This window comes from Manacus vitellinus, unplaced genomic scaffold (assembly GCF_001715985.3).
Source record: "Manacus vitellinus isolate BGI_N305 unplaced genomic scaffold, ASM171598v3 scaffold_8_pilon, whole genome shotgun sequence".
In the NCBI taxonomy this organism is placed as follows: Eukaryota; Metazoa; Chordata; class Aves; order Passeriformes; family Pipridae; genus Manacus; species Manacus vitellinus.
The window spans coordinates 15,289,161-15,305,737 of NW_021940864.1; the positions used below are offsets into that span (position 1 = coordinate 15,289,161).

General features: G+C 44.5%; 1 protein-coding gene across 4 annotated transcripts in view; it reads left to right on the forward strand.

Annotated features, from left to right (window-relative positions):
* TTC7A (tetratricopeptide repeat domain 7A) overlaps positions 1–14,118 on the forward strand; it is a 170,209-nt gene extending 156,091 nt beyond the window's left edge. For all 4 annotated transcript variants that reach the window (XM_018085285.1, XM_018085286.1, XM_018085288.1 and 1 more), the window contains one exon: positions 11,571–14,118. In XM_018085285.1, the coding sequence (XP_017940774.1) occupies positions 11,571–11,792 (222 nt within the window). In that variant the 3' untranslated portion in view covers positions 11,793–14,118. The remainder of the gene's footprint in view (positions 1–11,570) is intronic.
* Positions 14,119–16,577: the final 2,459 nt, after the last annotated feature.

Genomic DNA, 16,577 nt, shown 5'->3' on the forward strand with positions numbered 1-16,577 from the left:
GCAAAACAGTATTATTCAGATATTTCAGGGGGAAATAGCTGGTTTACACTAGTGCTGAAAGGAATTCAGTGCAAGCCATGACCTAAATGAGTATTTCTGCCTCTTGTCTAGAGGCTTGTCCTCTAGCCTTTCCCTCCTGCAGCCCACTGAAGTTAAAAGGAGTCCTTGCATGAGGGTTTTTGCCTGAGGTGGGATTGTAGAATGATGTGCTGTGCCTGGCAGTGTGATTTTGAAACATTTGCTGACAGGCAAAGGTCTCTGGGAGCAGACATGAGACTGGCAGGTGGGATTTAATAGCAGAAATTTTGTGCAGCTGCCAAAAAATCACAACCCAGATGCTGGAGCTGAACACATGCTGCCTGATAGGAATGATGTTCTGGGGAAAAGAGGAAGCCAGCAAGTATCTGTCAGAGAGAAGAATTTGATTCTAGAGTCCAGCACTGCCTTACCTTGTCCTTTTCACTGCACTGTCTGCGCATCAGCAACTGGCTGGGCATGGAGATGTACTGCATTTTTTCACTGTGCTGCACCCAAAAAGTGTCTCGCCAAGTCAGACTTCTCTTTGCCTCTCCAGGAGCTTATTTAAATCCTCTACTTACCGTCTGCTTTTCCTTCTCTGTTTCTTCTCTGCATGAGCTATCGTCTCTGAGCTCCCTATTCCCCTCACACATTCATTCTGAAAGGTACATTTTTATTGTTGCTCCTCAGAGACCATAGTCTTCCCAACACATTGATCTTCCTTACTTTTTTCTCCATCCCTGCTCTGTTGGAGGTCAGTTCCCTCTCTGAAAAGCACCAGCAAAGAGAGAGAGCAAGCATTCATGCATTGAAACAAAGAAAAGCACAGCAGCAGACCAGCTGTCTTTTACCCTTTCACAGCCACCCTGATCAGGAGGTGAACTAGGACTAGCACTGTATCCAGGCTCTAAGAGCCTCCACAGATCGACTGGTGGCTGACATGCTCCCACGTTCTAGTACAAAAGATCTGGGCAAAGCCAGCAGCCTGCAAACCAGGCCAAGCACTTCACCCTTTCTGCCCAAAGGAGGAATTTCCTAAAAATACATGTCCTGACATACCACTGAGCCACATGGCACACTGAGTGCAATCCTATTTTGAGCCTGCTCTGCAGGGTGACATAGCTAGTTACACCTCCTCCCAAAAATGGCACTTCAGCAGCGCAACACTTGCTGGTGGACCATCAGCGCAGTCTCCTGTGGGATGGTGCTTGCCACTGGAATTCCCCAGCAAGGGGTTGTGCTCTTGTTGTACATAAGGCTGTGGTTGCAGGAAGCATCCCCAGTCATGCCGACTGTAATCAGGACAGCTGCTTTCTGCCAGTCAGTACAGCAGTGGTACTCTGCAAGTCCCAAATAGGTGGGCTATGGGCTGGAGTGGAGAGAACCATCAAAAGTAATTCTAATCTGACCCTGAGAGAAGCTCTCCCAATGGATATATGATGCCTCTCTGGCACATACCTTTTGAATCTTCAGTAGGCAGGGCAACAGTAGAGCAACATTTGGCTTTTGGAGATGTTTGGTAGTCTCCTTCCAAACCATGGCTGGCTAGCAGATTCTATTTTCCCAACTCTGAAGCTTATTGCAGAATCCCAGGAATGTTCTTGCACTTCAGATATCCAAAAATAACTGCTCTAAGCCCTCCTTGGGGAAAAGCAATCCTTAGAGCAGCCTCTTAACTCAGATTTTTGTGTTGAAGCAGCTGAGCTTGAGGGAGAGAACTTGGCTTTGCCTCTAGTCACTGGCTCCCAGAGGAGAAATGGATGCTCACATTAATAAGTTTGTGTGTCAGCTCACTCACTGTCTAAGGAATTGCAAACACTTTGTTCTCCTCATTTCTGTTTGCTGCAGAAACGCCCCTCCCCCACTGCCATCCTCCCAGCAAATCCACTAGTTAGCTGGCAGCTTCTGTAGCCCAGCCATCAGAGCAAATCCCTGGCTCTGCAGCGGGATCATGGTTCCCGAGCACCAGTTAGGAGCTGACAGAGTTGTTTTGCTGGTTTGTTGCCTGCTCTTTTCCTCTGCAGTTGCTAGACTTCCTTCCTCCATCCATAGGAGACAGTGAAGCCATCACAAACAAGGTGGTAAGTGATTTTCTGACACCAAAGCCATCACTTAGACACTATGAGTGGCCATTTCCTCTCACTGTTCCCGTATCAGCAAAAGACTGAACCTGCTGGGGCATTTGGGGTCGCTGGAAGCAAATCTGATCCACTGCACAGGACAGAGATTTCAGTCCATTAGCAGGGGGCTGGTGCTCTGCTTTTCAGAGGTGGATTATCCCTGTTTCCAGAGAATCTGTGGCTGTTTTTTTCTGTGCCAGTCACTTGTATTCCTCTGTTGTGAAAAGTTATTCTCCATATCCCTGAGGTGCTCATTACCACATTATTCAGGCTCTGTTTATATAACTTTAGGAACCAAAATAAAATCTTGAAAGACAAAACTGCCCACCTCTTCTCTGATTTCTTCTCTAGTGTGTAACACCTTACAAGAGAAGAACCTGATACATTTCTTAAACCCATTGAGTTCCTGGGGCGGTTCAATGATCTCTGGAGAATAAAACTTGCATCTGGATCTAAAGACAGTCCTTGGCCTGATCTCACCCTGCAGCAGATGCCTCTCCACTGAGCTTCAAACTGATCTTCCAGATGATTACTAGCTTAGTTGTGGTTTCCCATACACAGCCCTTGAGATACCACTGCAGCTTTACTAAGCAATATTGTCCTCATGCTGTGCTTTGCCCTGAGATCAAATTAAAACCTAAGAATTGTAGTAGTCAAGTTGGTCTGCAGCTGAACTCATAAATAGTATTTCAGAAAGTGCTCAGAACTGTCAGAAGGGAGAAGGGATGGAATGACTATCCCCTTTATACTTCAACCTTCAAACGTTGTTTTTCACAAACAAGGAAACCAGTTATAATTAGTTTAAATTCTGTGCTATTTAGGCTGCTTGTTATCACACCAAAGACAGGACAGAGTCATAGGCTATAATAATATAGTATATAAAATAGTGTGTAGCACAATAACAGAATTTGTTGCCTCCTGGTACACAAGACACAGCTGCACAAACAGGGGCGTGGGAACTAGCAAGACTTCCAGGTTTTCAGCAAGCTCTCCTGATACACTGAACTGGCAACAGTCAAGAAAAGGAAGCAGAAGTCCCTTCTTGCCAAACAAATGGGAAACATGAAAACATCACAGCTCTCCAGTGTTTCTGGAGCTTCCATTTACACTAATGTTATGTGAAGTATTTATCAAGTCTTTTTCTTCTCAGTGAGTTTCTTCATTCATTTTCTTTTCAGTATGTAACAGAAAATGCTGTCTGTAATTCAGTAAAATCTCTTTGTATATGGAGGTTCATGATCTAAGAGAGATTTTGTGTTAAGAGACAATAAGGAAACATATTCCTTGCAGGATCAGAGGCACTGGAGCAGAAGCTGGAGGCGTAGCTGTGTGCTCTTGCCCAGCTCTCTGTGTGTTTTCCCAGCAGCTCCACTAAGGTTAGTGCTCAGCTGTGCTATTGCACTCGGAGGCTCCGGCTCTGTAGTTGTGTGGAGGATGTCATTAATCATATGCTATCCCAGAGACTGCCAGTAGTGGAAAACTAAGCAAATTAAGATATTTTAAATATCTTAGCTCTCCTTTCAGAAGACATCTGCTGTAATCTACATTGGCATGTTGTGTGCTTCTGTCAGCCATGTCTTCAACTGCACTGCGCCCTTGCTCATCCACATACCAAATGCAGCACTTGTTCTGGTGATTAGTTCTGTGGGACTGAGGTTCCTAGAGACGCTTGGCAGAGCTAAAGCTATTATCTAGGAGAACCTGTTCATGACTCATGCATTCAGACAAAATTTACTCTGTGTGGAGAGGGGAGGATAACACACATGGGAAATGTGCATATCAGCCCCTCCTTTGTTGCAAATTGGGGAAAAATTGGGGAAAGATCCAGCGCTAGCACTGGAGGATATTTAAGCAGACAGAAATTCCCTGTTCATCAACCACTGCATACTGTGGGCACTTGAATTAATTGGGTGCCCAAGACTTAAGCCTAGACATTCCCCAGCTATATGCAGCAACAGCTTGTTATGTGCAACAGAACATAGGCACCTGCTTACTATCAAAATATAGACAGAGGTTTTTCCGCCCCTGGAGGCAATGGGAGTGCTTAACAGCTGCCCTACCTTCTTAAAAACATTTGCTAGCAGTTAGCATGTACCCCCTGGGCACAAGAGAGGCAAGTTCTCAACTCTTCTCATCTGAGGCCCTTGACCCCGTCCCAGCTCTTTGAATTGTTCCTGAGTAATGGCAGATTATTCAATGTGAAATGCATTAGCAGCTGATGAAGCACAGCAACTGCTTTATAGTCAAGTGCTTTAGCCAGCAGGTTACCTGCCACTCTTCAGCATCCAACATGTATGTTGCATGCCTTTCCTCTCTTTGCTGATGCTTATCAGTCTCAATTCTGCATGGATTTTGGAATACTTGAAAATACCTAGGCTGAATCTCACTAGTTTCAACAAGGCTTTCTGCCAGGGAAGCCAGTACAATGTATAACAGAACTGGGACCTTAAATTATAAATTATGTGTTCTAAATTATTATTTATTATTAGTTTGGGACCTTCTTTTGGTGCTTATTTTTACAGACAACACCCTGCGCTTGAGTCCTAGTTGAAGCAACTGTGTCCTCTATTGCAACATTACCATGACAACTGCTAAGATCAGGACTGGGAGAAATTTTGCCTTCCATAGGAAAAGAGAGTGTGAAACAAATACTGGATTTAGTTACTCTCAAACGTGTGGTTGAGGCGTCCTGGTAGGCTTCCTTGCTTCCTGCTTCATCTCCATCTCCATGTAGGTCTCAGCAAAGGAATAACTGTCTAGAGAATATTCAGCATGCAGCAAATGATTCTGCTTTGCACAAAGCTTAAGTGACGACAGTCCAACAAGGCAGAAAAACTCTTCATTCTCCCTAGGCTTGTATGAGCCTCCCTGTGAAGAGATCAGAGCCTCCTGGTTTGAAATGCTGCCTTAGGGTTTGCTTTTTATGTCAATAAATGTTTTATCACATTTAAGCTTCAAACACGGTAGAAACATCCCTGCTAACATTTGATGAACTCAAATAGAGACAGCAAGCCTGGGCAGAGGGCAGTGTGCAGCACGACACAATGCTTCCCTTCTGGGGGGGGGCTTGCCTTGGACTCAGAGGGGCCTGGGCGAGATGCTGCCTTTGCAATTATTCACTGCCTTGAAAAACGTATTGACAAGCTTATGAAAGGGATGGCCCTCTCTTCAAGTCTTCACCACTTTTGATCTTTTCTTTCTTCAGCTTTTTATTCTCTCCCTGCCAGCGCTGCCTTAGGTGGTTTATAAAGCATATCCATGTGCCCAGGTCTCTGGTGGGCTTCAGATGTCTCTATCTTCACACTCAACTAGTCTGTTTCTTCTGATATTTCCTTGCAGTCTCGTTTCTTCTCTTCCCTCACACTCCTCGGTAGCACACGAAGTTGCTGCAATGAAGTTTAAACAGCAAGGGCTAGACTGCCTTTGGTGCCTGCAGTACTGGAGCTGAAGTCTCGAGGCTGAACCTACTGAATTGAAACCCACAGGCAGTGGGGTACACGAGTGCTACAAATTGTGATGCAAACTCGGGTTTTTTGCTTTTCCCAGCACTTGCTGGTTTCCCCCCTCTGGTGCCATTCTTTCATTTCTCCTTTCCACATGCTGCGTTTTGCAGTGGCCCTGCCTGCCTTCCCTCTCCTCCCCTTTCCTTCCCCTCCTCTGCTTTATCAAATGTAGCACTTCAGCGTCACTGACTGACAGGGGATGCAGCAGCTTTGGCAGAGGAGATGGAGAGGGGGAAGGAAGAGAAGGAAAAGCTGCTCTCAACAAAGGAGGCAGCAGAAAAAATGAAAGATGAGCTTTCTCCCAGAATTGTATGCCGGTCACCCTTTGTTAGGGCAGCAAATTAAGATATGGTCTCTAATTCAGTTTGGTGAGAGGAGTCTGACTGCTCCATGTACACCTACAGTGTATTTTCAGGGAACAAAGCTCAGATGTATGGCTCAGATTCGCCACAACCTGGACTGAATCAGCAAAATGGATGATTAGCTACCCCCACACTGCCAGCCACTGCGTGGCTAAGTGACAGCACAACAAAAACTCACTTCACTGCTCACTGCTAAAAAAATCCTGGCTCTTCAGAAACGCAAAGGTCATGAATGTAGGGGGAAAGAATCGCAGAGCAATTGACTACTTGCATGTCTGTCTTTATTCTAGGAGACCTAGAATTTCCGGGGTTAATATTTGCCATTTTCCAAAAGGACACTCTGATATTTCATGGTTTATGCAACAGATTTTGCTTACAACTTATTCTGATTGCTAAATAATTACAGAAGTGTATGTTGCCCTGTAGCAGTGCGGATTTTTCTGTTACATGAGACTGTTATCACCAAGTGCCAAATGCATCTTGAAAGGCTTTTTGTAGGGTTCTGCTGAATAAGCACACTTTTGAACGAGCACTTTTCTGCAGCATGCCCTGCTCTTGCCAGCTGCTGATTACCCTCCTACTAACCACTAGTGACATGTCCGTATTACAGATTGGAGAAGATAGTAAGGATATTGCATCTACCTTGAAATTAATTAAATAATGCACTAAAGGAAGCCCAGCAGCAAAGTCTGATTTATTCTGGAAACATCCTAGGGTATTTAGACAATAATAGGTGAAAATGCTCTGCTCAGTTGAGACAAGCATCAGAGACAACCTCACTTTGGAATTAGTCTCTCATGAAAAGACAGAGAGAGCTTACATTTTATGTAATTATTAAAATCCATTTGTAAAGGATAGAGTCTAGTCCACCGATACAGATTCTCCAAGAATGAGATGACCATGCAAATACAACAAAAAGCAACCTTCCAGGAATGGAATAAAATGTTTGTCTGGACATCTCTTTACCAATGCAAGCCCCAAAGGAAAGAACAAGCAAATCTGTGCCACCTTAGTGCAAGGAGACAAGAATGCCGACTCAGGATAACTCCCTGCAGCTCATCAGGTGTTTGAACTAAACATTTGCAAAGGAAGTTTTGATTTTCATTACTAAAAATAAACTCCAGCCTCTATGTGAGGCTTATTTTGTAGTCTTCCATAATGTCTTTTCTGCACTATTTTCGGGGAATTTTATGAGCTAACAACCTTTAAGGAAGTTTTGTTAAACTCTCAGGAAATAAAGGCACAGATCAGAAATTTCACAACCTTCTGAAAGTGTGGTTTATGCTCACTTTTTTATTTGTGGAAATTGAAAATAAGTAACTTTTTTTCTCATCTAACTTAAATTGAAATATGGCTCTCCTATTTAAAACAAAAATAGCCTCACACAAGTATCAGTTACTAAGTATCACATCACTGAAGGCAAGGGAGTCCAGCCCAGTGTCACCATAGAAGTGGTTTAGGTTTTGTTTGTTTTGCATGCAGATGAGGTCAAAAATACCTTCCCATAGGCACCCTCTGTTCCCTGAACTTAAAAACCATCAATTCAGGAGTCCAACTGTCAGCAAAAGGCACCCTAAATCAGCAGACCAAATTCACTATCCCCCCTCAGCCTTCATACACCGCTAGACTGTACCGGCCTTGCTGTGCTGCAGCCCTTCACCTCAAATTAATTTCTTCCAGTGCTCTGGCTTCACTAGTCTGCCTCTTTTTACAAGATCTAAAGTACATCTTCAGACCTAAAGAAGAAGCTAAATTAATCTGTGCAAGTTACCCTCAGACCTTCTCGAGTGAGTGAGTGAGTGAGTGAGTGAGTAAATGAGTGATTGAGCATCCGAGCACTATGCAGCTGTATTAGCACAAACGGGACATGAAATGCCTGTGTGCGTGGCTAGCACAGGCCTGGGGCGTGAGCCCTGGGGATGTGCTGCCCACAGGAGTTTGAAAGAAAAATTATTCCCACTCTCCTTTTGAGTTGGTTTGGGATTTTTTACTATTTATAATTTGCTAGAGTTTAAAAATAAGCCTGTCCTCATTGCTCCTTAGGGCCTGACTCAGTACCAACATCACTGACAGAGAAGGCCATACTTAGAGGTACTTGTCATCTTGGGGAGGAAAATCACCGGGCAAAACCAGAAGTGCCAGTGCTAGCCAGGAGGTGGCAGAGAAGCCAGGCTACCTTTTGCACCAGTTACTGCAGTTAATTTGGCAAAAACACAAATAGAAACCGAGGAAAGACAACAAAACCCAGCCCCCACCCTCCATCTTCAGGAATAAGAGGATGAAACCCTTAATCACATTGCTGCTTGTATTTATACTAATTGCTCATCTTCCTGAGATCTGACTTTATGAAATTATGCATGCACACCAAGCAGATGAGTTTCCATAGAAACTCATGAGATGAACTTTCATTAGAAAAATCTCGTTTTTAAAAAAAAATCTTCCAGATAAAAATGCAAATTGCCTGTCAGTGGGTGGCTTTCTGAATTTATATATAATTTTTTTTTCTTTTGCACTGTAGGCAGATTCCAACTGGACCTACATAGCAACAACATGCAGGCATTGTTTAGAGCAAGCCAGACTCCATGGGGAAATAAGAAATTCAGTAGCAAGGAGAAGCTCTCAAGTGCAAATACCTCAGGGAAACAGAAACTCAAGTGCTCGGTGCTGCTTCTTCCTAAGGCTTGGGGTTTGTGCAGCCTCCAGCTCTCAGAAAATGCTTGTGGTTTGCAAGGGGAAGAGGAGAGAGAGGAAACCCAAAGCAAGAAACTCTCCTGCACACAGAATTAATGATGTTCAACCTGTCCTTAAAACATCCAGCAGCATATTTCTGCCGCTTCAGTTAAGCCTCACTGAAAAGGCTGACACCATCTGTCACAGCTCACTCTGGGGCAAAGAAATAGGTCTGTGTGCTGGGGCTTGGGAATATTGGCAAGGATGGGGATTGCAGAGTGGGTTGGCCAAACCCTGACCTCCACCTGGGGTGAGGCCTGAAGCGCAGCATCATGTGCCCACACATGGAAATCCAGGCAAGTGTGCAAGAAGAGGGCATAGGGGCTGTTCCTGATCAGAAAAGGGAAGCAGGATGGTGGGCATGCCTTGGAAGGGCCATGGACCTGGGCAGCCTTTGGTACCAACAGCCATGCATGTAAGAAAAGAGGAGGCAGGAAATCTTAAACTTGTTTAACAAATATTTCCTGTGTTTCTCTTCAGAACCATACAGCAGTTTTTTGCTCATGCAGTATACTGCAGCATCAACAGGAGGCCTTCCCCTGGCTTTGAAGAGCCTGGAGTTGCCCTTTTTGAGTTCACAGATCTTTTTTCAGCTAAAGTGGCAAATTTGAAAGCACTGAATACCTATGAGCAAATGTTCACATGTGCTGCACTTACTGGTGGGTGTCAACTTCAGCATCTCCCCCAGTACCTGGGTTTGCATACAGCCTCCTCCAGTGCTGCAGAACAGCTGCAGGGACTTCAAGCCTAGGCAGAGTAAACACCAGGAAGCCAGGCCAGTCTTTGGTTCTTGACCAGCAAGGGTGCTGGGGAGCACAAGGGAGCTGTGCTGCACGAGCAGTTTACGATGAGGTGGATTTCACTGCAGCATTGTTGAGAGGCGCGAGATGTCAACCAGGGAGGGAATTCAACCAGGGAGGGAATTCTCCTCCTCGTTGGAGAGGGTTGACAGGCAGCAGCTGCACAGGCTCACTGGCCTCTGTGCCTCCAGGGCCAGCAGCCTCTGAGAGCACTGAGAAGCTGGATGCTGCTTATTGTCAGGGCGAGGACAGCGATGGGTCCCCGGCCACCAGAGAGCACAACCGGCTCTGCTCGGTCAGTGCAACAAGAAGAGTTTTTAGAAAGAGTGAGTTTGTGGTTGAGGACAAACTTGAGCTGAGATAACTCCTGTCTATTCTTGGCTCAGCAGCAGATTTGCTATGGCCACACTACTTGCCCTTTCTATGCCTCATTATCCCTGTCAAGCGGGTGACTCAAATTATAATTGCACAAATTCCTTCCAGTCTGTCGTTACGTGCCTGCAGTCATCTCCAGGCAGCTACCTCCAGGGGAACCAGCCTCTCCCACCAGGGTACCTCTGTGCCATGTGTGCCTACTCCCAAGGCAATGGTAAGATTAGACCCCGTTGCCTTGTTGTTTTCCTACACAGAGAGAAACTTAAAGAAAAAACACCCCCACTGCATCTCTAAATTATCAGATATGATTCTGAGTTGATTATTCAGGTCAAGGTTATGGGCAAGAAGGAGGCACTGAAACTTTTCATAGCCCCACCAGTACTTGATTAAATGAGTGTTTCTTAATTTTTGTCTCAGGCAAATTAATGTGTTTCTGTAGGTATTAATACTATCACTGGTCTTAAGGTCTTAGTCATGCTGATGCACACTGTGTCTTGGTACTTTTGGAAAATCAAAGAAAACAGGAAAGGAAAAAAATCTTAACTATTTCCAAAAGCGTCACCATTCTTTCATCAGAAATTTATTTGGGTTCTAGTTGCAAGAGATTTCAGGTTTCTTACATCTTTTCATGTGAACTAAAAGCAATTAGGCACATTAAAGATTAAGCTAATGACTTTCTTTATAAATATATGCATCCACCAACTGTGTTTTCCCAGGCAAAGCATGAAGTGAGGTAATCATCCCACTTTCCAGCATTTCCATGGGTGAGTGCAGGGAGAGGCCATGCAGAGCTTGGCAGGCAACATGGCAGTGTTGGCTGCTTCTTCCAGAGGCCACCCCTGGGTGAAGCTGGTGGGAGGTTCATCCTGCTGTGTGCACCGTCAGGAGGAAGCAGAGAAGTGCCACTAATGCGTTGTGGCCTGCAAAGCCCTCATGACCTGTCGGGGCTCAGTGTGGTTGACTGCTGTATAATTAACATGGAGTCTGGCTCATTAGGTGCTTTGTGGGTTCAGATCCACATCCATGAGAGCCCTATAGGAAAACATGTTCTTCCTAACACTTCTTTCATCCTCCCCCTCCTGTTCCTTCCAGATGGTTACACCCACTTGTGTCTTTTCTTACCCTAAGGACAGCTTTTTAAACAAGGTTCCTGCATCCTTCTCCTCCCCCACACTGCTTTAGGATCTGCATTGGAGTGCAGGAGGACAGAGCTTACATTCCATGCTGTTACATACAGCCTGCCCACAGAAGACTGGAAGGGGACCACATCCCTCTGCCCCCTATTTGTTAAGAAGAAGGATCTTTCTATATGCTTGAGATGTAGGAGATGAGAGACTTTACCTCAGCCTCAGCTGGATGTTCCAGATGTGCAAGTTATGGGGTGTAATTGAACCTCTGTTTTCTGGGCAAGGAGAGAGGGATACTTAAAGGGCCTGTAACCTTTCTTCTGTATAGCACCAGTATACGCTCTCCCAGTAACACACAGCAGGAGCACTTGCTGGATCAGTGTCTGCTTAAAAAAAAATTACTTTCACAATTATTATTTTAAATAACCCCTCCATAGGACTCATACGGCACCTCAGCTTTGCGGCAGCTGGGGGTGCTCCATTTCCTCCTCTGTTTTGTGCTGTTGTTAACTGTTCATCACTTGTTTGTTGACAGGGCCTGGTGCTGAGCAGACTTGGGCGGAGGGAACTGGCCCAGAAAGTCCTCAGAGATGCCATCCGTATCCAGACCACCAGCCACATTGCCTGGAACAGCCTTGGAGAGGTCTTGCAAGCTCAGGGGAAAAACGAAGCAGCCATCGAGTGCTTCCTTACTGCACTGGACCTTGAATCCACCAGTCCTGTCATTCCATTCACTGTCATACCCAGGGAGCTCTGAAGCTTTTCCCTGCAGCTAAGCACCTTCGTTCCCTGGACAGACACCAAAACCAAATAAATAAACAAAGAAAAAGCCCAACAGAAAAGTGCCATTGTAACCTGGAACTGGGACATGTAATTCCAGGATGGGGCTCAGGTCTACATGCTTAGCTGAGACAAGCTGAACTGTAGAAGAATTTGCAACACGCAGAAATAGAGAATGCCTTTTTCTTCACAGGTGCCTGGCTAACCTCCTGTTAAAGTTAGTATCAAGGCTTATTTCAAAGTGTTGGTTTAAGGTGACTGTAGAAAGATCATGCCAGGGTACAGCTGTTCAAAGCACTTGCACCTTCAGTGTTCATTAAAGATAAAACCCCAAGCCCTGAATTAAAGCCCAGACCTGCTCTAAACAGGAGTAAATGCACCAACTAATTTGACCAAGTTGTGCTTAAACATGTGGCTGCCTCCCCACAGATCTGACAGGACAAGAATGACAATTGCACCAAATAGACATGTAGTATATGCTGTTCACAAAATTATTTCAGCTATTTTGATAATCCTTTTTCCTGCCTTGCTTTTATATACTGCATATGCTCACTGTATTTAGTGTAGCACTTGCCTAGACCAATTTAAATTAAAAATACTTATTTTTTAGAAAAGCTAATATTGCAGTATAATTCACAAAAGCAGAAAGACCAAAGACCAAATCAGTTCACACTTGAACTAGTATTAAAAGCATATATGTATCTTCACTTACATATTTATTGAAAGGCTTTACATGAAGTAGCTAACTCTAAGCTTCATTCTTATTAATCACCTCTTGCATCACTTTTAGTGAGGAATATAGTGTTTACCATTATATAGTGACTGAACTCTGCACTCTACTGCATTACCATTCCTGACACAAAACATTTTCATATCCATCTTTTCATGATACAAAAGATACCAGCAGTCTCTTAAGGGAAAGTATGCTGAAGGCAGTGTGTGTATATATGAATTACTTCTTTCTTGAAACTAAATCTTTGGATTGTCCTCAGAAATTTCACATGAGAGGTATGGAGTTGAGCCTTCAGCGGAGCAGGATCAATTTGCGTATCGTATCAGATGTAAGAGTGAAGAGCTTCTAATCCGCACAGCCTCCCCATGGCTGGCACAGCCAGGGCAGGGGACACAGCTGGCAGTACCCCCTGCTAAGCTGCTCCTTAGCTCTGCTTGACCTCCCTGGGGCCTTGGCAGCACGGTGGAGCTGTACTGTGCTGTCACACAACCCATGGGAGCCAGCCCTGTCCAGACCAGTCCCAAGACAAAAATGATGCAGAAATTTGCTGCAGGCACTTTTCTACAAAAAAAAAAAATGTTGGGGCTTTGTGCCTATTTTTGTCCAAAGAAGATTTGTGACTATTTCATAAGTAAGTTTGCACTAAAACATACCTTGTACTATAATTCCTCCCAGTATTGTGATCCTTAACTAGTTCACTCTGGAAATAATAATATCCTTAGGCAATAAATGAATTGGTGTTATTTCTTAAAGAGCCTGAGGCTCTGGCAGCAGACTTGAAGTCAGCATTGTTTACAATTATTTGGAAATCTGCGGGGTAATGGAGAGTTAGGCCCTTGCAGTGCTCCCAGACCACACCATGGCAGAGCTCCTGCCCCCAGCCTTCCCTCAAGATGTGCTCACCAAGGGAATTACACTGTTCTCAGGTTTCTCTCAGCAGCCTGGTGCAATGCCAGGCCAATATTTTTACCTTTTCCCATTAAATCATCCTGGTGCAATAGCCCAGATTATTTATCTATTCACTGAGGGATTCCAGGTCTGATCTAGGCTGGTTTCAATCCAGGTGAAAGTAGCCCAGCCATGAAAAAGTGCTTGGCCCATGAGTTCTCTGGCTTTCCAGTACCACACAGGCACCAAAACTGACTTTTTTGGGCCAGAGGCAGGTTTCCAAGGAGACAGTGTTACCCGGACGCATGTCTTGTTTGCAATAGCACCAGCAGCAGAGGAAAGAGTAGGTGTTAAAGTACCAGAATTAAATGAGTTTCATGAAGACAAAAAGACACAGCCGAGGCCTATTTTGGTGTGAAGGATGCTATGAAGTCATCTTGCTCTGCACTGCAGTGGGAAAGAGGGAAGGGGGAGGGGTAGAGATGCTGCTGTTGGCATAATATGCAAATTGTTACCCAGGTGTTTTAAACCCAGTTCCACAGTCAGATGCAATCTGACAATACATTTATGTAGAGACAGATATAGATACATGTTATATTCTGGTATTTGTTCTGCTCCACAGTTTCCAGGGTGGAAGCAAACCTTTTGTGTAAGACACAAAAAAAGAGTCAGTGTGGTCCAACATCACCGATCCGTTGTGCAATGTATATTTGTAAAGCACTGCCATAGCAACTCCTGTGTACTGGACAGCTATTTGAGTACAAGCTACGCATCCATGACCAAGGAACTGCTTTAAGAGGTCTGTAACATAGCTGGTCTGTGACCTGGCAGGAGGGTGCCTGTTTCCCAGCAGCGGCTGAAAAGCAAACACTTATAGACCCATTTACTTCTGTATGTGTAGCTTGTAAACAGCCACCAGCCCATCGTGTTTGTTGCTATCTGGCAAACTTCATCCTGGCAATAATCAGACTTGCCACAGCAGTCATCTTCCTAGGAGAGGGGCAAACATTCATGAATACTTTGAGTGCGTCAACAACTCAGATGTTGCCAGCGTGGTCCCATCTTTCTCAAGTGCGTTAATGAGTGTTACTGGCATTGGAATTGCAGTCCTGAAAGCCTCTGCTCCAGGAAGATGTACATGACTAAAGGCCATCAGCATCAACAGGAATCACCATGGGTAAGGTACCCTTTACCAGCACACCACACCACAGCCCCTGCAGCACCTGCAGACAAAGTGCTTTGCATGCACACTGACCTTAATCCCGAGATTTGCTGTGTGCTTCCCAGGGGATACAGAATGCCTTTTGGCTGGAGGGGTGTTGTATTGGCCTGAAATACTCTGTACAGTGCAGGAAAGAAAGAGGTTGTTGCAGACTTATAAGTATTTTTGGGGTAAATCCTCTAGCTATCTTTGTTACTCATGCTCACCAAAACAGAAGCGTTCCCAAGCTTACATGCTACCTCTCTTATTCAGCATGGATTTTGCTCACACTTCCAGATACAGAAAAACAAAGACAACTATTTCAGACAAGCCTAGGTATTGTGATATTTATTTAGATAGTAACATTGATAAATCTGATAGAATTACTTATCTGAGCTCAATAATACTTGTGTGGTAGGAAACCTGGCATGTTTAATACTCAGGGTTTGAAATTTAAGAACACAAGATTTACATGCCATCCCTCATGATTATTACAGTTCGTAAGTAATGGAAGTTTGGGGAACAATAAGTTTGGGGAACCAATTCTCTGAGTTTTAGCACAGACTTGAATCCAACAGTTTTGTCATTCATTAGTTTTGAAAGAGGGAGATTAAAAAAAAAAACACATCGCTGCCTAAAGGATCAGGTTCCTCTTGTTCCACCACAAGGTTATTTTCCTTTTTGTTGGCAGGGTGCATACAAAAAGAAAAATAATTGCCTTCTATTTTCCTGTTGTGCAGTAAAGGAGTAGTATGTGCTGTTGCCTTTGGCCAATATTGTAAAAAAAATTAATCTGCCTCCAGGATAACAGAAGGAGAAGCCCAATAGGACAGGGAACAGCTCCCCTGTAAAGAGGAGCTTTACACTGTGTAAAGTGTCATTAGCTCCATTGAAGCAGTTGGTAGTTAGGAGCATTTCCTCCAGCTGAGGATCTGCCCACCCATGTATTCATTCCGTACAGGGAGTACAGCAGAGCTGCAAACTCCTGCGCCGCACAAGTACCCCAGTCCGTTTCTATTGGTAACAGTTCATGCTACTGATTATCACAATGCTTCAGAAGTGCTAATTATCTTTTCTTGGTAATGACTAATAAATCCAAATGGAGAACAGTCCTGGAGGGTGTTTCCTTTAAAATTCACTGGCTGGGTACCAAAGCAGGCACAGCACTGGCTGCTGCAGTTTGAATTACAGTTATTTTATCAAAAAAATGTTTCATTTTCAGAGAGTCTTGGTGAAGAATGAGTTTGGCTAGTTTATATATCGTTTTAATGACAGCAGAGTGGGAAATAATCCTTTTTAGTAAAAAGACATCACTACCATGATCCTTTTTCAGCCAAACCAACAGAGGTTTGATAGTTGCCGTTCAGCCTTGGAGAGGAAGGCTTCCCAAAGCAACCACACTGCAGCAGTAATTGCCTCTGAAGGAATTGTATTACAGGCATATTTGACAATTACGCAATGGGCATTTGTAGCTGAGACATCTTTCCCTCCTTTTTTGGCTAAGGGGAGCTACTTTATGCCCGAAGGGACAATTGCAGTGCCCGTCTGGGTGCCTCTCAGCACTGCCTTGGTGCCAACTTCACAGTCGTGTTCACCAACACCCCTTCACTCACACTGGTTTAATGATGCTCAGACTGTTCCCTAAGCCTGGCTCCGGGCAATGGCCTCCCTACTGCTCAAGTGTTGTTCAGTGCTGCAGGATGTCAGTGCGTAGTCAGATATTAAGTTATTTTCTTAGAAATGAGAAGCCGAGTCATCCGTCAGTTGGTGACATTGGCAGGAGGGCAGGTAAACACTGACTCAGCAGTTGCCAAGATGGTTCCTCCAACTTTGCCTTTAATGAACTTGCTTGTGCCTTCAGCACCAGCAAACCACGGCAGGTTCCCAAGTGACTGGAAACTAAAAGATCCAGCTGATTTTCCCACAGAAATACATGCCAG